At 41.7% G+C, this 24,517-nt stretch overlaps 1 protein-coding gene and 1 long non-coding RNA gene across 2 annotated transcripts; one reads left to right on the plus strand and one right to left on the minus strand.

Annotated features, from left to right (window-relative positions):
• Window positions 1–657: 657 nt before the first annotated feature.
• LOC125688873 (uncharacterized) lies at window positions 658–24,242 on the minus strand. The gene is made up of 3 exons (XR_007374931.1): window positions 23,139–24,242; window positions 8,147–8,226; window positions 658–3,775 (listed from the first exon to the last, which is right to left on the minus strand). It is a non-coding gene; the product is annotated as an uncharacterized LOC125688873 (long non-coding RNA).
• Window positions 12,924–20,580, plus strand: SMIM28 (small integral membrane protein 28). Its single transcript, XM_048935435.1, has 2 exons — window positions 12,924–13,261; window positions 17,828–20,580. Exons 1-2 carry the CDS (start codon window positions 13,151–13,153, stop codon window positions 18,224–18,226), a joined length of 510 nt encoding a protein of 169 aa, XP_048791392.1. The 5' UTR covers window positions 12,924–13,150; the 3' UTR covers window positions 18,227–20,580.
• Window positions 24,243–24,517: the final 275 nt, after the last annotated feature.

The raw sequence follows: 24,517 nt of genomic DNA on the forward strand, positions 1-24,517 counted from the left end.
ATGTTAATTAGGCAACAGCCAGAATGAGAATAAACACCTGCATGCAAGGACACTCAAATGTGCTATTTTTCATTATACATTCATTTCAGGGATTGAGATTTTCACTGTGCTTACCCAAAACTAAAGCAAATCCTTAATCTATGTTGGAGAAGTAAAACAGATAGCAGTACCAAGGGAGTCACTCAGGATTCCAGAATGGGGCCAGTTGTTTAGGAAACACCATGGTTCCGTACTGTCTGTAAATCAGAAAGAGAAGCTCTAGGAATGAACATGACTGCCCCCAGCCAAGCACCTGAACACAGCCCAGCCCAGCGTTACCTGCTTAGCAAGCTGCTCAACCAAATGCAATGCATTTTAAACTTCTCCTTCCAAATTATACACTAAGTGCCCATTGTCACCCTTAGTGCCTCTCTTTGCCCATACCCCTCCCTTAGGAAACCATATGAGGACATAAGTAACTGCATCATTCCAGAAATATCATGTAAAAGGATGGGAAGAGCACAAAGGAATCTTTGTGGCAGCGGGCTTTAGGTGAGCAATCTTTAGCAGGTGTTGCTCTTCCTTTTCCTTCTGTGCAAAATGGTAAGCAGGTGAGGACAGCTTACCACCACTTCAGGAGCTATTAGTCTGAGAGCAACATGTGGAGTTGATTCATCAGGCTTTTTTTTTTTTTGCTAGTTTAGCCATAGACATTAGCAAGCCCCAAAGTAGCAAAATGCTGAGTGTGAAGTCACCATTTTGTAGGCCTGTGTGCTTTGCTCCATTCATTCTTCGGACCACTTGGCCTAAAGCTGCCAGCTCAGTGCTTGCAGGCCTCACAGTGCAAGCTTCATGCCCAGAGAAGGAACTTGCACAGAATGGTCCCAGGGAAGAGTATTGGCACTAGTCCCTAGCTCTGACCACTCCAACACATCCAGCAGTGCAAAGCACCCCTCCATGCATCTCCCTCACATAACATATTCCAATTCTTATAGCCTTGTAGCCCACTGTGCAAGGTAACAGCAGCATAGAACCAACTACTGTTGAATCAGAACATTTATCTCCTGGTTAACATGCTTTCATCAGGATGTTAGGATTTAATTCTCTCCTAGAATAGACATTTATCATAATTGATTTCATTCAGCATCCAGACAAAATTATTAGGGAAAGGGTTACATAGACCTGGGCAGAACTTTTTCTTGTAAAATGCCAAACACAGCTTTTGTCTCATCACAAATAAAACAATACACTACATCTGGAATATAGCTGGCTTCTGTGGAGGACAAGCAGAGTTTTCACCCATGGTTTGACCCAGCAAGGTACTTTACCTTGAATTTGAGCTTCAAGTTCTCTTTAACTTTACTGTAAAATTCACCAATGAGTTCTCATTTGCCCAAGAGGTAATTCCCCCCTCTGAATACCCCATGTTACCTTATGTAATCTCCATTTGCTCTGAATATAGTGGTATCTCAGTGCTGGTATCTCCACTTCAGAACTCAGCGCAGGACCAGTATGAAACTTGAGCGTCAAACAGGCTAACAAGTAGAGAGGTCCGGCTGTGTGTGCTGCCTGCATTTGCCATCTCCTGCTACAGCTTAGGCCCACTCTCAGACTGCCCAAGCCATTGTTATTAGTGGGAATATTTATACTCTGGACTCAGTCCTTGAATCCTTCAATTCTTGCATACAAGTCAACAAGTTCTCAGGAAGGGGAAAGTCCTGTATAGTTCCTGCTATCTGTTGTGGCCCTTTATACACCTCATTCCTGGAATTCCACAAAAAAAACAGCACACATTCCTGTGCGTCAAAGTGCTCCCAGACTAAAACTAGAACCTTCACTCTTGCACAGATCCAGTTTTAATGTGCAAGAAGCCAACCATAGCAAGCCTTCATTTCTAACCAGCTCTTGTATGCAAGCTTAGTTGGAAACTGAGCGTACAGAATTTAGCCATTTTCACTTTTAGCAATTAGAAATGCTATTTGTCAGTGATAAATTGTTTTTAATTCAACAAATTCAACCAATTCTTCCCTTCCTGTATCTTATTTCTGTGAGGGTATGATAAGATTATGCTTAAGCAAGCAATTTAATCAATATTCTGGTTATAATCACTTCTGGGAAGATCTGTTTATAGTGGTAAGCATGGCATATGAAATTAGACAAATAGATCTCTTTTTCCTCAATGTCTGATAACTCCACAATTCTTTAAAGAAATGATGCAATACCATCAATTTAAAAAATATATATACCTTCTCCTTCAGTATAAAAGGACCAACTTACCACAGCACAGAAGCACAACTGTTGGATTTTATGCAATGTAGATAACATCTGGCAGCTATTGACCCCTCTTCTCTGAGTCTCCCCATTTTGAGCAGAGCTTCTGTAGGGATACAACATAAGGGTCTATCAGCAGCACTCACCAGCAACATGCCTGGCTCTCCAGGAAGTTGTACAGTTGCATGGAAGAAATCTCACCTCCTCTTTGTTTTATCTCCACTACTGCCCCTTTATATGTGATGCTAACTACAGTTTCATTTCATACTAAACAGCTTTGGACAAACATGACAGGCTGGCTATTTAAAAAGAAAATAACAAAGCACCTAGCATAAGTATGCACTGTTCTTTTCACTTAATGCTGAGAGGTCCAAGACAAGAACCAGAAGCAGAGAGCAGGGGAAATGCCCTAATTCTGACTATGGATATCAGTGGAGCTACGCTGCATGATCCTGGATTAATGCAATAATGAGCTTGCCTGTGGGACCAGATCCCTCAAATCCTCTTTATTTTTGGCAAATTCACAAGCAAAGGTTTGCTTACTCTCCCCTGCCACAGCATTTCAGGGAACTGGGGTTATGGAAGGCATTCTTTGTTAACAAAAAGTGGCAGGAGGATCTATTTCAATTCTTGCAACTCAACATCCCGCTTATCAAAAAGTAGTTACGTACTTCCACCTATGGAGCATTAAGGACTTATTCCTTATTTCCTTTCCACACCTTCGCTTAGCGTAGTCTGTGGTGAAATACCATGCTTCCCCAGGAAGCAAAGGGAAGCAGGAGAGCTGCAGGGACAAATACCACCTCCCCAGTCAGGCCATGGCTGCTGAGCCCCCAGATCTGTGGAAGAAAGCACGATTTGATACCAAAGTGAGAGCAGCCAGGAAGGGCCAAGCCATGTGGTAGCAGAGCCCTGCGCTGCACATCGTTTCAAGGAGCAGATGGGAGCACGAGGTGTGAAAGTATGAAGTGACAGCAGGGAGCAACTTCATTTAGTTCCCCTCACCTTCCCCTTCCCCACCTCCATTTTTGTCATTATTTATGATACCGCGAATTTACTCCATGGGCCCTCTGACCAGAGCTGAAAACTGATAGAAAGCCAAAGGGAGTAGACACTCCATTTTGCCAAAGATCTGATTATTCCTATTCCAAAATAAAAAGCAAATTCTATTTCCATGATGATGGCTGCCATAGAAAGCATTTTATTACAAAGCATTATTCCCAGGATTTCATCTCTATAACTGTATATTCAGGAGGAGCCACTAATGTTTTTAAAGAGAGACTATAAATGTCTAGAGTTCTTACGCTGGATTTACCTTCTACGGAGTTCATACCAAGCTGCAGTTCCCCAGTTCTATTCATGTTTCCTCCCTCTACCTTTCTCCTATTCTTTAGAATAACACCTTCCTGTATCTGCTGCGTTCCGTTGTGCTGCTTTGTTTGGTTCTTCAGTGTCCATTGGTCAGGAAGTCACTGTAAGCTGGCTTGCAAATTGTATTTTGTGTATATTTTGTTCAGACTGAATTCTGAAATGAAAATATTTTAAAACAAAAAATTAAAAACTATTTATGTTGCTTGTGTTGTAGAATAAAGAAGCAAATGCAAAATAATCTGGTGTTTGTTTTGTCTAAAGGTAGTTATTTTGCAGTTTGTAGTCAAGCAAAACGTTGCAGCACTGAGGACTGAAATGCTGCAGGACTGCAGCTTTCACAGGTGGCCTGGGGAGTTTAGTGGCTTGGAACTGATCTTGGGTTTTATTTTTCAAGGAGAGCTGAGATCTACACAGTGTAACAAATGACCCTACGCCACTCCACACCAGAGTTTGGGCTGGGAAAGAGCAGGGGGTGAGGAAAAAGAAGGATTAAGACTGAGATATCTAAAAAGTTCAAGTAGAATGTGTGAAATTTCACAAAACAAGTGATTTCACCCCTCATTAATTAATAACTAGCAAAAATACTTCTGGCTGTGATTCCATTGGAGATGGTATTTTTGGAGAAAAAGGAAACAAAGCAAAACGCTATAGCAGAAAGGACATTACTTTCCTTCATAGTTGTAACCTTTGGGGCTGAACTCTTAACGTCCCACTTACACACACACATACACCACTTTACTACCACTGAAGTCCAGACAGTGCTTCTTCCCTGCTCTGTGCTCCCAGTGTCAGAGCTGCTGTAGATACACCAGGGACAAGCAGAGATCCACAGAGCATCACTTCTCAGACAAATGGTGTTGGGTTTGCAAGCCAGACACTCCCCAGCCATATTTCCCTCTAACACAGAGTATAGCTGGCACTCAAAGTGTTCCCATGCTAGAAGTGCAGCCCAACAGCAAGAACTATGCAATGCTTCCTTCCTTGTCACAGCTATGCTAGGCCACCCTCTGGCGCCCAAATCTCTCATTCTGATCCAAGTTGGATCAGTAGTTTCTCCTGTTTAGTTTGAAGGAATCATTACGTGAAAGCATGTTCTGCCCAATCACCATGCAGACTTTCAAATGCAAACAAAATACAGTTACAGAGAAAGCAATTGTCAACCAGGACTCTAAAAGAGAAGGGTTATGGTGCTTTCTGAAAGCAGGAGTCCTTCAGTGACAAGAGAACAGTCCATGTAACATTTATGGTACACTCCTGTACACCTGGGGCTTTCCATAGGGTCTCAAGAGTGAAAATTCAGCTGCCAGCTGTCCCACTAAGGCTTACTGCCATCTCCAGGCACAGCCACGTGGAATCAGAGCTTGAACCTCCATGGCCAGATTCCTGTTGTTACTCCAACCGGCTAACTACATTAAAAAGCCAGTAAAGGGCATCTGCTCATGCAAACATCTCACCTCTGTCCCCCTAAACAGATATTTCCTTTGACTATCCCCATCATAATATTACTCTCAGCAGTAACTTAAGCACTGAAGCAACACAAGCTTTGGCCTTCAATGTTTGTTACACAACAACCCCATCAGGAGGAAGGTTAAAAGAGGTGTATTAGAGCAGATTACAAAGCAACTAAATGAAGCTGTGATGCTTCGATAGCCTTACAGCAATTTCTGGTGAAACAAGAGTGTTAAATCCCAACAGTCTGATCTAATTTCATTCCAGGAAACTACCTTCTGCTGCTCTACATATCTCACTTAGATACCATTCAAAAGATTTTCTTTTCCTCCTAAATAGCACTCTTTAATGTAAAACAGCAGCTGGGTACATACAGAAAATACCATTCCACTATTTCCTTAACTCTTGACATGTATGAGGTCCTGCCTGTCTTCTCAGAGTGGGGTCAGATCAGCCTGGCTTCTGCTGTCACTGGGTGGGAGAGGTCGACATATGGTACAAGTTGTGAAGTTTATTTGTAGTTGCGTTGATAAGATACTTGTATTTCTCTCATTTGTTGGCTCACCAAAGAAAACAGCTGTCATCAAAAATATATATATATAATTTGAATATGTAATTATTATTTTTTTAAAAGCCAACTGAATCTCAAGTTTTCTCTCTCCTTCAGTGGAGTTACCAAACTCATCCACTAGACTCCTGAGCAAGGTACAAGAAAGGCAGTGACCACTGAGTGCACTGTTATGTAGGCAAAATTCAACAGATTGCATTTGGTACAGTTAATTAACTGGTGGGGAGACATTCCCATAGGAGCTTTCACCAAACATGTTCATCAGCAAAAATAGATAATGGTTCAGTTTTAACAGGATAATTTTTAGGTATAGGAAGGTCAACTCATCCAACTCCATTTACCGGCCAGCAAGAGACAGTCACCTTAAAGGCTCAGAGGAGGAAAAACTGCCACCAAACCATACAAGCTTGCACATTCCTTCAGTAGCTTTGGTAAAGCTCTCCTTTCTCTGCCATTACAAGAAGTACTAAAGATTGATCTTTCTTTTGGTTCACTGAATATGCCCAAGAAGAAGGTAGAAACAAAAGGTAGAATCAGGCTTGGGTACTGTCAGTTGAACCACGTGAAACAGGTGATCTCCAATTTCTAAGCTTTTGGCAAAGAAGGTAGCACCAGGCTAAGCCTCTTAACATCTAATATTTAATAACACTGTTTACAACAAAGTTGAAATCTTTATCCAAATGGCTGATATGACATCCTAGAACAGTGCACTCAGCATCCAGATTTCAAAACTCAAAGAACCCCAAACAAATCAAAGCCAGGCTGTATGCATCATTTTCTGGCTCCTCATAAAAAAACTGTGAGAATAAATCCATTTGTTTTGTTCTGCTTTGTTTTGGCTTGGATTTGATTGTTCAGGGGATTTTGTTTGTTGAGGGGAGCTGTTTTGAAACTGATAGATATGCACCCTTGAAGTAGAGACAATACCTATGGATCACCATCTCTGAGGAAACATGGTGAAGCTGTTTGTTTGCTGTGGTTAGCATCAGCATCTAAGGAGGTGTCAACATCCTCATCTCCCAGCACAGTCAAATAAAATAACTAAAACTTAAAATAGTTTAGAATATATATTCAAGGTAGCATTTCTCAATTACTTCCTTTACTACATTTTTGACCGTTACGTTACATTTCTGGCCTTTTTTTTTTTTTTTTTTTTGTATGTCAAATCAGAATCTCCTTTGTGCCAGAGACTACGAGGACACCAACAGGCTAAAAACATGCTGTATTTAAATCTGTCCCTATAAGTATGCCCAGAAGGTCAGAAACAGACAAACCTTCAAGCTTGGGAAATGAGAATGTCAAACATAATGAGAAAGTGAAAAATGGTTTTGTAAATGCATTGCAGTAACTTGTGTAAGGAGAGGAGGGTGATGAGGTGCCTGTTTGGTTTGAAACCCTTATCTGCAAAAGCAATTAATCTTCTCTTGAGAAAACATGGGAAAATGTTTCTATGTAGAGATGCAATGATTGTGCATAAAAGCAAGGAGGAAGTTTGTGTGCCCTGATAAAAACGTTCTTTCCAAGTCCCAGCTGCAGAGGTGTTCATCAGAGCAGATCTTATATCTCCCTCTCACATAATTCCTTCCCTTTTAAAAGGACACTAAATAATTGAAGATCTCAATGCAGGCTCTTGTGACCAGCCCCAAGCCCAGGAGAGTAAAGATTATTAGTTTGCAAAGCCATCACAGGGAAAAGAAGAAAAAATTGCAAGTTAAAATCTAGTTTGCTAATATGCTTTTTTCTTGCAAACTTCCAATCAAATCATAGAATCAGAGAACGGCCTGGGCTGGAAAGGACCTCAAAGATCATGTAGTTTCAACCCCCCTGCTGTGTGCAGGTCGCCAACCACCAGACCAGGCTGCCCAGAGCCACATCCAGCCTGGCCTTGAATGCCTCCAGGGATGGGGCATCCACAGCCTCCTTGGGCAACCTGTTCCAGTGCATCACCACCCTTGGGGTGAAAAACTTCCTCCTGATGTCTAACCTAAACCTCCCATCTCAGCTTAAAACCATTCCCCCTCATCCAAATCTCCTTTAGTATTTCATGGGAACAAAAGCAGTGAGAACAATGAAAAGGAAATGCAGCATAACAGCCTGCCACAGGATGTTTTAGGCAGAGCTGTGCTGAGCGTAGGACAAGAAGGATGACCACCATTAGGTGTGGATCTCTGGTAGCACCTCCTTATTTTCCTTCCCTGCTGTGCTCACAGACTACAGAGCACTGACTGCTGAAGTAAGACAGAGAAAGAGGATGATGGGTCACACCAAGTGCTACACTGTGTCATTTCTGTCTATTTTTCACATCTTCTGCTTGAGTATGAACCCTGATTAATGAACTGTATTGAATGGGCAAGTATCCCTTTCAAGGAGGCATCATCCTCCATAGGTGAAAAGTAATGTTTGGAGCCAAATGAAGCAAAAAACTGAGCTGTAACAGCAATACACAATGCCTCTAACCAGTCAGGTTCAGTTGTGCCTGTACAGCCCAACCCCATTGTAAGAGCTCACCTTTGCAGGCCCAGTAATCCTCTCTTTCCCCCAGCAGATGCCTGGTTCCTCTTCCATAACACACCTTGAGAGATTCAGACCTGGACAAAGGATGAGATTTCCATTTTGCAGTAGAAGCTACATACCAGCTTAAGCAGCTGACTCAGCACACCGCTGCCCCAGGTAGAATCTATCTTCCACATTATCATGGACCCAAGCCTTCACCACTATACATCTCAAAAGCCACCCATTTACATACAAGGCTATCCACACTGAACAGTGGTTCTCAGCACCTTCCCAATTATTTTTAACTTGTAATTATTTCCCTCCGAACATTCAGACATCAATCATACAAAATACACATTATGCTGTGAGGTGACTCCTGCACTTGAGGGGACACCCAGGAAGGACACCTCTCTAAGACTCCCTCTTCTCTCCTCCCAGTTGACTGGTGAGGAAAATTTTCCCTTTTCGTTCTCAGTTGGTTTTTTGGGTTTTTTTGGGGGGTTTTTTTGTTTTTTTTTTCCCCTGTCCCTTTAGGTAACTTTGAGGTCAGTATGCCACCAGCCCTGTTTGTAAAGCTTTGTGCATTTAAGGCCATTGCACCTGCCTTTGTGCAACAAAGGTCACATCCCTGATTTATGGCCTGACTGCAGCTTTGCCCACAAGCCCAACCAACAACTGCACTTGAAAAAAATAAAGCTTTTGCTGTGTCTTTAGATTTGCCATTTTCCTATATATAAGATTTTCTTCACATATTTCATTTCTATAGCAAACTTTATCTTACAGGCTGCAGGGGACTGTGCACTTTCCCCATAAACTGTAAGTAGGAACCTTCAGGCCCAGAACAGATTCATTTTCAGGGTGCAAACTCCAAATTGAAACAGTACATGTGTTACTGCAGAGTTACTGTGTTATTGCACGCTACTTGAAACTGAATGTGTGTTATTTCAAGCAAAGCACTGTTCCAGTTCACCTAAATGAAAACAACGCAAAATTGCCAAAAGCCTTTCACCTGATGCCCCAATAAATAATGCACACTTCAATTCAGAAAGTTTCACGTGGATTCAGAAGTCCGTGGATTGGAATCATTTTCTCTTTCTCCCTGAAGGAAAGCCTTTCCTTGACAGGGCACAAAGTCAAACACTTGTCTAACTCAATCCCACACAGATGGGATCTGCAGCTTCAAGAAAGCCAATCAACCAGTCATAAAAGGGGGTTAAGGAAAAGCAAGTAACAGTGCCTTCACAGACCCCAAAGCCCATCTACTACTGAACATGAGCCAGCAGCATGTACTTGCTGGAAGGCCAACAGTAACCTGGGCTGCAACAGAAGAGAGGTGGCCAGCAGGGAGAGGGAGGTAATCATCTCCCCTTTGCCCTGCCCTCATGAGACCCCATGTGGTGTACTGCACCCAGGCCTGAGGCCCCCAGTATAGAAAGGATGCGGAGCTGTTGGAGCAGGTACAGAGCAGGGTCACAAAGGTGATCAGAGAGCTGGAGCACCTCTCCTAGGAAGACAGGCTGAAGTAGTTGGGCTTGTTCAACCCAGAGAAGACTCCCAGGAGATCCTGCCCCTGTTCTCAGCATTGGTGAAGCCTCACCTCAAGTACTGTGTTTAGTTTTGGGCACCTCAGTACAGAAAGGACATTGAGGTGCTGGAGCAGGTCCAAAGAAGGGCAACAAGGCTTGTGAAGGGCTTGGAGGATATGCCCTATGAGGAGAGACTGAAGGAACTGGGGCTGTTCAGTCTGGGGAAGAGGAGGTTGAGGGGAGACCTTATTGCTCCCTTCCAATATCTGAAAGGTGATTGCAGAAAGAGCAGAGCTGGTCTCTTCTCACTGGTGACAGGACAAGGGGAAATAGCCTTAAGTTGCACCAGGGTAAGTTTAGGTTGGATATCAGAAAAAAACATCTTTACAGAAAGGGTTGTTAAACACTGGAATAGGCTCCCCAGGTTGAGTCACCATCCCTGAATGTGCTTAAAAAAACATTTGGATGTGGTGCTCAGGGATATGATTGAGCAGAGGGTTATCAGGGTAGTATGGTTAGGTTGTGGTTGGACTCTATGATCTTTAAGGTCTTTTCTAACCAGAGTGATTCTATGACTTCGCTGTGATCTCCCAGTACTTGAATGGAGCTTAGAAGCAGGAGGGAGACCAGTATTTTACACAATCTGACAGTGACAAGACAAAGGGTATGGGTTTAAACTAAAAGAGGAGATCTGGGGTAGATACTAGGAAGAAATTATTTATTCAGAGGGTGGTGAGGCACAGGCTGCCCAGGGAGATCATGGCCATCCCACACCTGGAAGTGTTCAAGGCCAGGTTGGAGAGGGATCTGGGAACCCTGATTTGGTGGGTGGCAGCCCTGCCCACAGCAGGGGGTTGGGACTGGGTGGGCTTTAAGATCTGCTCCAACCCAAGCCATTTTGTGATTTAGGGCACAATGGATATTCTGCTCCCTATTAATATCAGAGGCAATACAGCATAGAGTTACACCCCTTGTCTCTAATGTCTCAACACATCAGAAATAGGAATTATTTATTACCAGATCTTCATTCTGAGAGTTGGGAATGTGCCCATTTTCTGCACTGGCTTCCTAAGAAAGTCTCTCCCTTCTTGAACATTAGAAGTAGTATTAGTAACACTGACTGATAACTATCAACATCCTTTTATAAATCTGTAAAAAAAAAAACTTTAAATCACTCAGGTGTTACCATCCCACCTTAACTATTTTCTCCAGGTTGACAGGATCAAAATGAGTCAATGAATTACTTCCAAGAACAAAGGCAGGAGAAAAGAAGAAGGAAAAAAAAGACTGTTTGATGCATGCTGAAGTCTGAAGAGCTCCAAAATTCTTCCTCCTCCACATCTAAAAGCATCAAGCCTGACACCTGGCTGAGAGGCTTGGACTAGAGGATGCTCTTCCCCTGCATCTCCACAGGGAAGCATGCTCAAGCCATGGGCATGAACTCCATGAGAAACAGGTCTCAAGCGATCCACAGAGTTGCTAGAAACCTGTCTAATGTGTTACCACAGCTTCAACATGGAGTAGCAGCACTTGAGTTTTGCACAGGCAGATCTATACAGATGCAGTGTATTACAAGCTGCAGACCCCCTGGCAGCAGAGTGCGTGCTCTCTGTAACCTTCTAACAGGTCCATTGATTGTAAAGCCAGAGAGACAACCATTATTGTGTATTCCTATTACCTGCACGACAAAGGACTATGTTTCCTCAAATTTACACTTGGCCTCAGCTCTACAAAGTTAAATCACTCTTGAAGATGTTCCAGAGGCCAAGAATTCACAGCACTTGCTAAGTTAGGTCAGTTAGTCTTCGTAGTGCACACCTTATTTTGGCTAAAATTCATCAGAGTAATGATACCATAAGCAGACATCATCTTTCTCTTCTCCTCATTATTCATGGCAGTCCCAAAGCAAATTTACAGTAACGTTTTAAAAATAGCATTCATAATCTTAGGGGTTGTATTAAGACCCTAATTAAGATGGTATATGAGCATTTCATGCTTTCACGTGAGATGACAGATTTAAACCACAAGTCTCCTGAAGGAATTTATTTTAACACTGTGGTTTAGGATGGATAGTTTCATTGTTGCTTCCACACAGAGTCCTGGGACACCAAGCAGAGGAATTTGGCTGTCTCAGTGTGACCTGTTGAGTCAGGACCCAGCTGCTCAGAGGACACAGTGGTTCACACCTGGGCTGCCCCTACTGCTCTGAACAAGGTCTACAGTTTTCTGGGACCAATGACCTCAATACAACTTAAGAATCTTGACCCCCAGATTTTTGTATCAGACCTGAACAGAAATTTGCTTAAACAGACTGACCTTGAGATGCTATACAAGATACACTGCAGTTGAATTGGGTATTACCCACAGCCTCTCTCTGCTCAGTGGAAAAAGACACCGTAGCTATAAGAGTAATGAAGCACTGGAATAGGTTGCCCAAGGAGCTGGTGGATGCCCCATCCCTGGAGAGACTCAAGGTCAGGCTGGAGGGCCTCTGAGCACCCTGATCTAGCTGTAGGCGCCCCTGTTTATTGCAGAGGCATTGGACCAGAGGAACTTTGAAGGTCCATTCCAACTCAGACAATTTTATGATTCAACTAACTTCTTTCTCAGTAAGAGTTAAACCCTGAACCACTCAGATGAAATATTGCTCCCGTTAGAGGTTAATATACATCCCTGATATTTTATTTGCTTGAAGAACACAGCAAAGGCTTCTCACTCAAAACAACCTCTATTTAATAACTCACACCCTAGAAGCTAGTAAGCGAGCTCTGAGTCAAATACACTGACAACTCACTACTGGAAGTGTTCATATGCTCACAGTGACCAAAGCTGCCCTGGCAGCTTTCTCTCTCTGGATTTACCATTAACATTTGCATTCTCATGCTGCTAAATAATTCAGCATAGCATTTAGCCTTCCGTCCTTGTCTCTCTATGCATCAGATACTTTCACTGTTTACTGTAGGCATGAGCCACAGGGAACAAAAACCTGCCTAGATCTTTGGTTCTTCTGGCACTCTGTAACAGAGAGGAACTTTCACTCTTGGTACAGGAGCTTTTTATTATTATTTTGTTGGAAAAGCATTTGTTAGATCCCTAAATATAGGCGGTTATTTATCTGCATGGAGTCAGGACCATGTGGTCTCAGCTTCACATGCAAATTCCCTTTTTAATAATCCTAATGCGGGGAGCCCTCCAATCAGAGCACTATCAGCCACGGGTCCCTGATACCTGATGCCAGCTTTACTGGTAATGTAGGCCACTGAAGCAAATCCACGGAGATTGACTTGGAAGTGAAGAGAGAAGAGGAGATCCGCCTGCTTGGCTTCCTGACACGGGGGTTTCTATTTGTTTTCTCCCTTTGCTCAGGACACAATTTCCACACGATCATTAGTGGAGAGCAGCCCAGCGGGGTCAAGGCTAGGAGGAGGGGACGCAGCCGCAAGCAGTGAAGGAAGGTGGAGGCACAAAGGCAGAAGAGCGGGTGGACGAAAGCATGAGGCGGCTCCTGGACAGCAGCTGGAAGAAATTTGGACATGCTGACAGGGGGAACTACGACTGGCTGAACACTGAACCAGGTGGGCCACTTCTGGAAACAGAGCTCCAGGTCTGTACCTGCCAGCATCTGTGGCACCTCCTTTGACTTTGCATGTGTGTATACATTTGTACAGCGCCTCAGTGTATAGCACAGAGTCAGTGTGGGTGTACTGAGCTATCAAAGCAGTAATACTCAATTACATAGAGCAAAAGCATGTATGTTCTGTTGTGGTTTTAAATGCATCTGTGGTGAAGGAAAAATCATTAGAAGAAAAATCTTGCTGGAGCAGCTGCTAAATAAGTTTCTTTAAAGCAGAATTCATTGCTCTACTCCTGGATTTCCTTTCTTTTAAATACGTCTGTGCTTTGGGTCTGGTCCCATGAAGCCTTTCTGCAGATGTTAAGAGTGAGTATCAGGCAACGATGAACTCTTGTTCTCTAAGCTGCACACTGATTACTTCTGAGAGAGGATAACAGGCAGGCGAGCGGGGAGGAGGGGAGGGAGTAGCTGTCAGAGTGGAAAACACAGCCTGCCTGCTTGCGCTTCTGTGTGCTTTTGTGTAGGGAGATGGCTTCTCTGAGGGGAAACTAATTTCAAGTGCGCATGTACCCCTAGTAAATGCCTATGCCAAGTAGCACTAGTAAGCACACTGGCCATGCTACTTAGCTATCAAGTGTACTGCTGTAAAAGAAAATTGTAGGTGTGTGAGGATGTCAAAACTGGAGGAAAAGCAGCTTTAAAAACAACTCTATGATTTTAAGAGTCCACCTCATCAGTAGGACTGCTGGCGTATGAGTTGCAATGACTTTGCACCTTGAAACTGGTTTTGTCTGACTGTGGGAAACAAATATCATCAACACAATCACATTCTAACAAGTATTTAACACTTCAGTGTAAATTTAGGCTCACCTCAAAGTTGTGTGTCACTGTTGATGCATACAAAAACACATCAAAATGTTTTCCTGTTTGTCAGAGTTTGGCTTTTGACAAGCAGTAACAAATCTGCTTTAAGCAGCAGGGTGAGGAAAACATAGAAAAACACCTGGGCATGGGCCACAGTTATTGACTTCAAAGCAGACTTTGTTCCAAATCCACTGAAAACATTTCAGAAGTACCTATTTCCTGATCCAATTTCAAGCACCCTATCAAAAACATTGGTATGAACACAAGCTCTATTTTAAAAAAATCATTTCAATAACGTTTTAAGAACTCAAGCAAATCATTAGCAATACAATGAATTTTAGCACCAGCCACTTCAATGGGAATTTAAGGAAGTCAAATAAACTTTCCTTTTTCTATCTTTATAAGAAAGCTTCCTTTAAACTCGTGTTTTGCCTTATGAGGTCTTTCTCTTTTAAAGTAAGTAGCAGGTTTCTTTTCGTCTAAACATGTGTCCAGGTCTAACCTCACTTAATTCATTATGGAAACGCCACACAACTCATCTGTGCTCTCCATTTCATTCCTCTACTAACAGGCATGAATAAGAGCTCATCTTAATTCCTATGGTTCACATAATCTGTAAGCCAGCAACTGTACATGCTCAGCACAGTAAAAAAAAAATGTAAGCAAGCAGATTACTAATGAAAGGCTTTGCTATTTCTGTGCTGTTCTCCATGTTTTGGAAAACTGACCCTTTGCTTCACTCCCCATAACGGTGAAAGTAAAAAAAAGAATTAATGGAGCAGGAAGTAACCCACAGTGCCCAGACCACCCAACTAAAAATCAGTTCTAGAGAGGAAAAAAAAAAAAAAACAAACAGGTCTTTTTAGAAAATTAGTCCCTTTTACTGCTGCCTTCCTCTCATTATGAGGGCTATTTTCCTTGTGTTTTTGTAGCTTATTTCATGCTGGAAGTCCAAATCTTACTATTGTCAATTACAAAATCTACAGTAGCTACCAATGGTAACACAGGCAGAGTATCTTTAATTACTGAAGATGCAGCTTCATTTCTAGGGCATTCTGTTTTCCAGTTCCAGCAGTTATTTTCCACCATACATATTGGCTCGCTGTTTCATTTTTAGCTTTAGAACTTCAGAAAAAAAACATTTAGTTTTATTACAGTTTTTGGTATTATTACAGTTTTTTATGTATTATGGCTATAAATTTTTCCAAGAATTTATGTCAAGATCTCTGCAACATTATTCTGTAGCCCCATAGCTGCTCATCTCAGAAACAGGCACAAAGTTGCAACAGAAGTACTGTGATCAACACCACTTAGTTTTTTCCCCTGTACTTTAGTTGTGTTTAGATATATCTGCAAGCTATTAATCAGCTGCAGAGAAAGTTTCTTGAACCATATCTCCATGTAAAACCAGACTGAAAAATGTTTAGCAGGAGGCTGTATCACAATGGACAGTAACTCACTGCGGTTTATGCTTAAGGCCTTGAGCATCTGTAAATTCAAATCCAGCCCCTCAGTCCATTCTTATCCGCTTGCCACTCTATGTATTGTACACGTCTCAGACCCTTTGAGGCCGTGTCCCAGACCAGGCAGCACCAGGCAACTGTAACACCAGGCTGTGCTTCCATCAGCACAGGAATGAAATGACAACAGTCCTCAGCCATTATTTAAAATCACACTTTTTTTTCCCCACTGCAATTCATACAGTCATAAAGGTTGGAAAAGACCTCTAAGACCATCTAGTCCAACCACCAGCCCACCCCCACCATGCCCACCAACCACATCCCTCAGTGCCACATTTGTTGAAAAACCCTGGGGATGGTGCCTCCACCACCTTCCTGGGCAGCCTGTTCCTATGCATTATTCCTCCTTCTGAGAAGAATTTTTTTCCTCATATCCAACCCAAGAAAGAAAAAAAATACATTCATAGTGGTGATGCATTTGGCTGGAACTGAGACTCGACATACCTTTTACTAGTCTCAAGTGTCAAACACTTATTTAGGACAGAAGGTAAGGGTGCCAACCACAACAGCACACAACTCACAAATGTTTTAAAAAGTATTTGAAATTGATCGACAGCTTGCTCCCTACAAATTAAACCTCAAACCTAAAAAACGTGCTCTTCACCGATAGCAAAAATTGCTATCCCATAAAATGCTACCCCAGCTCTTCCAAATATCCATTAAGAAAGTACTGCTAGCACTACAGACTCAGGGAATCTCAATAATCACAGTATACAAACTAAAACAATTTTTTCCTCACTTCTTGCGTGCAGTGTTTTAAGAACTAAGTAAGGTAAAGAAAAAACAACCAGCAGCAAAGTTTTTAAAGCAAATCTCCCATATTTATTAAGTATTCTAATGTCTGCTTCAGAATAATAGCTAAGTGTTGTCTTTGAACTTTTTATAGCTCACTTGACAGTGAGGTAAGACAACAGCTTGTACTGCCAGAAGCTCATTAATAAGAAATGATCAGTAAATATGAGATAATTCTTTAGTATGCATTTCCGTAGTTAAAAGACACCTGAGAAAAAAAAGCTTAATAGCTCATCCATGATAGTTTTTATGTATTTTAAAGTGTCTTCAAAGGGCTTAGCCTCAGACCCACAACAACTCATAGGGAAAAACAAAAGGCAGAAATCTGCTGTTTTGCTGCTACAAGTAAAAACCAATTTACAATTTACGTTCTTTTTCCTAAGCATTACCACATACAAATAATTTAATAATATGACTATGAAATGGAGAAGTAACAAAGGCATAGCAGACAAATGGTTGAATATAGGTTATAGCATGGTTATGTAGCTACCAGAACAACCACAGCTCTTGAAGAATGAGCAGAGATGCTTTTCATAAACTCTAGACTAAATCTGAATGAGATCCAGTTATCAGAAGCTAGAGCTAGATAGACTTAGACTGGAAATAAGATCTATTCAATTATAAAGTGAAGCAAATACAACAGAAAAAAAAAAAAAAACCATTTGTCACTGAAAAAAAAAAAAAAAAACAACCTCATAGCTTAAAACTTCTGCCATTCTACAACACAACTCAAAAGCTTGGTGCAGAGGGCTTTTGTCCATACTTCTAAACAGGGAAATGATTCTGGGATAGCTGGCAGAACAGGCTCAAGGAAGAGCCCCTGTTCTGGCTGTCCCAACAAATCAAGTTTTATCTGGGCTGGCTCGTAAGGATAAAGCAGCCATAGTCCAGGTATTGCTGGTGGTTGGTCCTGACGGAAGGGGCAGCTGTTATAATGTTTGTTCTTTAAAGTTAACAGTCAAGATTTCCAAACAGAAATGACATTATCCAGTGGATGTCTAGCCCTTCTCCTCTGCAATTTAGTATTGCCTCAAGTTTTAAAAGCTCAACCAGCCTCTCACAAGAGAACAGGTCCCAGCTAATCCAAGAGTAATAACTCATACAAAAATACACACAGTTCCATGCTGTCGGTATTTTTCCCCACTCACAAAAAATGATTTTTCTAGAAACCCAGCTCTCTTAGCTACTTTGTCATTTATATTGCCTCTAGTTGTTGAAGTGTTTTGTTTTCATAGACCAGCTAGAAGGATTTGGCAAACCAGTAGCTTGCAAAACACGCTGTGTTAGTGGCACTAATGCAGACAGAAAATAATTCGGGAATGAAACTGCTAGGTCATTCTTGGGAGAACGTGGTTTCTTTTCCTCTGTGATTAAGAGGTCTCCATGCATCCAACACACTACCTATTTGCTTTTATTACAGAGTAGACAACAGATAAGTTCAACCAAAGACGACATAGAGCCATTTCTGTGCATCATTTTGCCTGCCACCATGATGCTCTTCCTGGCATTCCTGCTGCTCTTCCTGTACCGCCGCTGCCAGCGCCCCATCCCACAAGGGCAGATCTTCAGCATTGACCTCCCTGAGGCCCTGCCTGAGCACGACGTGTCCAATTTCTTTTCTGTGCTGCCCTGGAACAGCGAGCAGAGTTTTCATTACTCCACTCTCCTCCCGGATGCCACGTTTCTCTCCATGTGCTTGCCTCCATCCTATGAGGAGGCCACAACAAAGACTGCCCTGGGTGAGGCTCACATTGAGCTCTCTCCAGACCCAGTGCCTCCTTACGAAGAGAGCACACAGCCATCCAGCAGCACCAAATAAGCTTCCTACGGAAGTACCTTAGCTGAAGCACGCTGCCCCTCAAGGCGTAAATACAGATCTGCTATGGCCTTTAAAATTAGCACAAATAATCCAAATGAGGCAAAAACCAATGAACTGCGAAGCAGCAAACTTGAAGGAACAAGGAATTAGAATATTCTAGAACAAGGTGAAGAGTATCTTCCACCTGCAGCAAGGCTAAACTTCAGTTCTAGACTGGTAATGAGGAAATCTGAGAGAACGGAGTATGTTGTATGAGGATTAGATTTACAGACGGATGAGAATCTGCCCATCTGCAATCCCAAAGAAATGTAACAACACTGATGGCTGGACTTGATGATCTTGAAGATCTTTTCCAGCCTAGATAACTCTATGATAAATTATACTACAGATTTACCAGTTGCAAAAAGGGCTTTTAGCATGAAACTATGCCAGTTTGGCTTTTTCTACTTTATGTGTTTGTTTTTCATTGAGTTCCTGAAAAGTTGATTTATTTAGTCAGCATGTCTTAACATCACATCATTCTTCAGTGCTCTGGAACAATCGATCACAGCACTCAGGAACGCAAATAAATTAAACTCTAAGGAAGTTTTCCAATTGTCCCAAGAAGTACAACCATGCACCTTTCCTGAAGGCTGACTTCCAACACTACTGAACAGTGAGAGCAACCAGAGAAGACCAGATCATTCTGGATGAGGAAGACTCCAGCACCATCACACACAAATACACGCGTTTGCTACAAGACAAGGCCTACAAAATCCCAAAGTTCTAGGCTACTGGCTTGACTAATTTTCCAGTGTACAGATTAGAACAATAAATTCTGTGACCGTGAAATTTAGGTACCTTGTGTTAAAGAGTTACAGAAAAAAAATATTAAATGCACTAAGGAAAAAATCTGGTTGGTATTTCAAAACAGCATTGCAATCACTTAACTACTAAAGAGAAGTAAATGTCATTTAAATGTGTTGGTGCATGTGGTTCTCAAGAGGGCTTGCAAATCCTTGCTTTTAGAGAGTGACACACCTTTAATTTCTTCTTACTGAACAGCACTTTCACCATACTGACAGATGCTCTTGTTGACTGATAAAATTCAGCCTCCATTGTTTCAAATGTAACATATTTTGCCTTAAAATATCTGCTATGTTCTGATATCATTTACACTGTTCTTCAGCAGCTTATCCTTGCCATTCTAGTGCCTGAACGCTACCCTGGGCTCAATGTTCTAAGCTGCTCTCCTGTTATCTTCATTACAAGTCAGGCAAATTCTTGAGTGATATTTCCAGTGGTCAAAAGTGATGTTCTAGAACTAGCCAAGAATTGCTACTCCCTCCAAGAACACTGAGTGACCATCTCCCACATAGTATTTATTGGGTAACTCAAATCCTGCATCAGAAAAATTGTTTGCTTGCATTACTATAGAAAAATTAAGAACAGATAATTGCTCGTGTCCAAATTAACAATAATATATACTCCATTACTTCAGTTCCTTTTTCTAATAGACTACTTTTAATTTCATCTAGAATTAGTGTCTTGTACCTCATTCCAACACTGTTTTATCTGGTCTTGCATGTCAACTGTCCCTAGAGGGTTTTAACCTACCCAGCATCTCATTCTTGAATCTCCACTGCAAATCAAAGGTCCAGTTGATGAATTACTCTCCATAGTGTAGCAACTGCCACTGATCATATCAGCCCATGACATGCCCAGCAGTAACCATAGTGACACTGTCATTGCTACTGCTTGATCATGTCCTCTGTAGAAAACATAGCTCATAGTCCAAAAGGAACTCATGCTCTGCTAATCTCAAAGTGAAAGGCTTACAGCACATCATCTAAAAAAGAGTCATCAGTGTTTCAGCATTGGATGAGATGACTGAGGTATTAAACTTTCAAATACAGAAAAAGTAACTGCAAACAGAACAAAATGATCCTTCGTACTTCATGCCTACAGCAGTTTAGTCTTGTGCCAGAAAGATAAAGCTATAAGAAAAAATTCTAAAAGCAAACTACAGTCTAAAAGAGCAGCGAAGCACTGAGAGCATCATCTCTGGTCATAGTAAGAAGTTGAACAATCATCAGCAGTGAATGATGCTAGTTGGGGTCAAGAATGCTTAGATCTTCTCTGGGCCCTTCCCTGCTCCTACATCATAAGGCTGTGTGAAAATGAGGTCTGTTCATTGTTTCTAAGTCTTATAAGAAAATAAGTGACTCTTTGAACACCAGACACCATGAATTTTCACATGCATGCATAGATCACTGTAAGCCTGAGCTATATAACTGCAAGGTGCACATAATTTTTTTGTTTTGTTTAAATCCAATGAAGATTAGAACTTATTAAAATATCAAAACCTGCTAATACACGTGCGTGGTCTTCTGAGTTGTGGGCTCACTGGGATATGCAGGGTAACATGGTGTTGTCTTACTAAGAAACTGAAGCAAACAGCCAGCAATGTGATTATGTACATACTAAATATAAACAAGCAGTTGTAAGAAACTGTGGAATAGTAGAGGCACCCTCTTACTAAAAAGACTTTCAAAGGCTTAGAGGGCAATCTCTATGCTCAACCTCTCTGTGAGAGCTGTCAGAGTCCCTTAGTGCCCACTGCTTTGTGGGCTGAGATGCACACACACTATGTGCAGATGAAAGCCTTGTGCTCAAAATGCATTTAGAGGAAAAGAGCACCAATAGTTTATACAAAGTCTTTCTATTAAATATGCACTGAAAGAATAAAGCCCTCATCTCCTACAATAATATAACAGTTTAATATTGATAGAATATCCTAAGCATGGTAGAAACTCACAAAAAGTATTCAGTGAAACCAATTCATGGTTACATACAGACCAAGCATCTGGCACCTATTCATTGCTATGCTGAAAACTAGCTCATGACTAGCTCGTCTGCTCTTGCTGGTGGTGAGATGTGCTCTCAAAACAAGACAGTCAATGCTAAATCTTCTGAAATAACCACTTTCCACCTTCAATCTAGAACATAATCATTGCTACTGGTGTGCAAAGGGAGAAGAAGCATTTCAGTGCTTCTATCCCTGAGGAGAGATACTTATTTGTAACAAATATTTTGACTGGTAATTCAGTCCTGGTTTCAATGAAGTGGAAGAAAAAGGAAAAAGAAAGACACGACATCAAGTCAGTGTGTCTTTGTAATAGTTCAACAACACCACAGCGGCCCCAATAATAAAAGCAATGGCTTAATCCACAGTGACAAGGATTTTACTTGGGTTCCTAAGCCCTCAAAGCATCTGAATAAAGATACACAACGGCACGCTTTTGCCATTACCAACTCCAGTAGCAATAACTACATACATTCTAGTAGCAGAAGAACTCTTATGAATGTAGTTCATAACCAAATGCGTGTTTTTAAGTCAACTGCTAATTAAATTCCTCTAATAGGCGTCCAAGCACAGAGAGTGTAAAATGGAGAAATACTATTCCCGCTCCATCTAAGGAACATACAAAAGAACATACTCACTTCGCAAAAATAATTAGAGAAAATGCCCATCCAGAAATATACCTCTCACGTACTTGCTTTTCTCTCCCTTATTTCCCATTCTTCACTCCTCTCTCATTTGGCTTATTTCACTTTCATACCAGATACAAAAACAGCAACATAGAAAAGGAAACAAATGCTATGGACTGACCCAAAGCCACTAAATGTCAGACGTCATATTCTACTCACAGTCTGGAATTTGAGTTTCTCATCATAAAGAACATTGCATTAAACCAGTTTTTCCTACAGGCTAAAAAGAAATATTCAAGTTTATTTCTACAAACACACTTCACTACCTGTGTAGGCAACAATATGCCAAATCATTTAAGAGGAGTGTCTAAAAATACAGTATGTGCTTCAGCACTGCAATATTTGTCGTTTTCTTCCAGTTTAGAAAACACACAGCTGACAATACCCACCTAAATCACTAGGGCCTCAAGCTCATTCAGACAGAATGTACATTTGTCTTTTAGACATGAAAGTCAACTTGAGGAGAACTACCCTGTGCTGTGTCTTTTCCCCTTAGCAGCCCTGGTGCTGCAGCTTACACCCACCCACAAGGCAGCAAGTCTCTGTGATTTTCTGGTAATGTGAGTATAAACTCCTTTTGTTATAGTGCTTTTATTCTTTGGTTTTAAACCCTGATTTTCCTTAAGCCTAGGAATTAATTCCACTTGAAGTCTAATCATCCTTCTTTTCCCAATCTCCTGTTTTCTTTTTAAAGGAAAAAAAAAGAAAAAAAAAAAGAAAAAAAAAAAGAAATCCATAGAAAATGGTTTGATATCTCCAAGGAGTACTTGTTTCTAATTTCCCATCATTCCTCTTCAAACAATTAATCATTTCTCTTACTCTTTATCTATAAGACTGATACTCATGAAGAATTTCAGAGTTGTTACAGTTTGCCTGTGTATTTCGTCACATGTTTTTTTTCCTTTTAAGACTTCTGAGATTTGTTGTGGGATTCCCTGCTTTGAAAGTTATATATCACCATTTCATTCATTATCCATACACACATAGCTTGAGGTCTGGTGAAACAAGGTTGTGTCTCCACCACATTACAAAAGAATAAGAAAGCTTATGAACACTCTGATTCTATATCTTTAATTCCAGCATATGGACTAGAGATACCAGGGGTCTGCACACTTCTTTTAAACAGCCATAATTGGTGTCTAGGAAAGCTGGTTCACACATGTGCTAAGTAAACACATCAGTACATTAGGACTGCAGAAATATTGACACCCCTAGAGAAAAGGTTACATTAAATTGATTTTTCTTCTCAATGTTTATCTAGTTCGTATCATTTTAAGAGTTACAGTATCCCCAACGCCCCACCAAACAACACCTGGAATAAATAAAGTCTTCCAAGCTCTCTCTACTCCCTGCTAGCATAACATATAACGGAATGCAGTACCTTTTGTTTCAGGTAAAAGGTTCCAACACTATCCAGTCACAGGAAGACAAAGGCTTGCTCTGTCCCAAGCCTGGTGTCACTCCGGTGCCTGCTATGGGTAGGATGCTGCCAGTGAACTCCACGTGATTGCAAAGACTCCAGACTCCAAAACAACAGCTCACAGTTATAAATCTTAGCACCTCTGAGATACACCAAACAACACAAAAGTTTCTGCTCACACTAGGTCAGCCCTCATCTTCCCCATGCCAAAATGCATGGGGGTACCCTGGCCACACCTCCTGCATTGTGAAAGGAGAGAGGAAGCTGGAAAAACTCACAGGCTGCCCCCATCAGTTCTCAGAGCAGGTGAAACAAATCTTCCATCAGCACCTAACGAACTTGCCTAGCCACTCCCAGCACTGCACGTTTGTTTGTAGATATAGAATTAGAGGGAAACTCACCTCAGCATTCTTTTCTTCTTCTATGAACGAAGCAAATGCTTTCCATAAGTCCTGGGGATTTTCTGTAAGACTTACTTTTAACATAAGATCTCTATTATTAATTCTCTTCCTAACAATCAAGACCTAGGCCATTAGAATATATTTTTATTTAGAAAAGTAGCAAGTTAACATGCTGATAATGTCTAGATTTGTGTGCTAGTGCTCATGGCCTTTATGAACCAGGACTTGAGTGAGCACCTCTTCTTTTTCCTGAAAATTTGACCTTGTGTGAATTAGAGCACAATAGAAGCATTTCTGTTTGATACTGCATTTTATGCTTTGCAGGGCAGACCCAGAAACCAGAAGGCTCCTTTTCGGATCTATTATTCCTTATCTAGTTTACTATATAAGCTTACTTATCCCTTATTTTAAATGCAAAATCTGAGGAGATTTTAGAGACAGGGCCACCCCCTGTGCAGGCACAGCACCTGACTCAGGCAAGGGCAGCTGAAGGTGATGGCAGCAGGTGGCAATGGTGGCACAGGGCTGGCAGCAGCCATTTTCACCCTCCCCACACTCACACTCGCTGAGTTAATCACATTAATCTGCTTGTGCAGCCTCACTGGGATCATCCCGTGTTTGTGAGAGGTGGCCAAGAGGCTCTCTGTCCTGGAGTAGTGAGACAACTGCTGAGAACCAAGCAGGCACTGGCACCTTGTGCTCACTGAGACCTGGTCAAATGCCAGGTCTTGTATATCAGTGATGCAAGTGCTTCCCCCCTGTTTTAAGCTTAGTTTCTGATCCTCCTCTCCTACTGCCATCAGGTGTCTGCAGAGCTTGTGCTTACTTTCTCCTACTTTACACCTTTCTCTAGGAGCGTCCATGCTGGTAGCCAGCCCTGGGCCATGGATACCCTAAGGAGGGACTGGCTGGAGATGTTGTGAGGAAGTACAGGCAGCA

Source organism: Lagopus muta, chromosome 2 (genome assembly GCF_023343835.1).
Source record: "Lagopus muta isolate bLagMut1 chromosome 2, bLagMut1 primary, whole genome shotgun sequence".
NCBI classification, from domain to species: Eukaryota; Metazoa; Chordata; class Aves; order Galliformes; family Phasianidae; genus Lagopus; species Lagopus muta.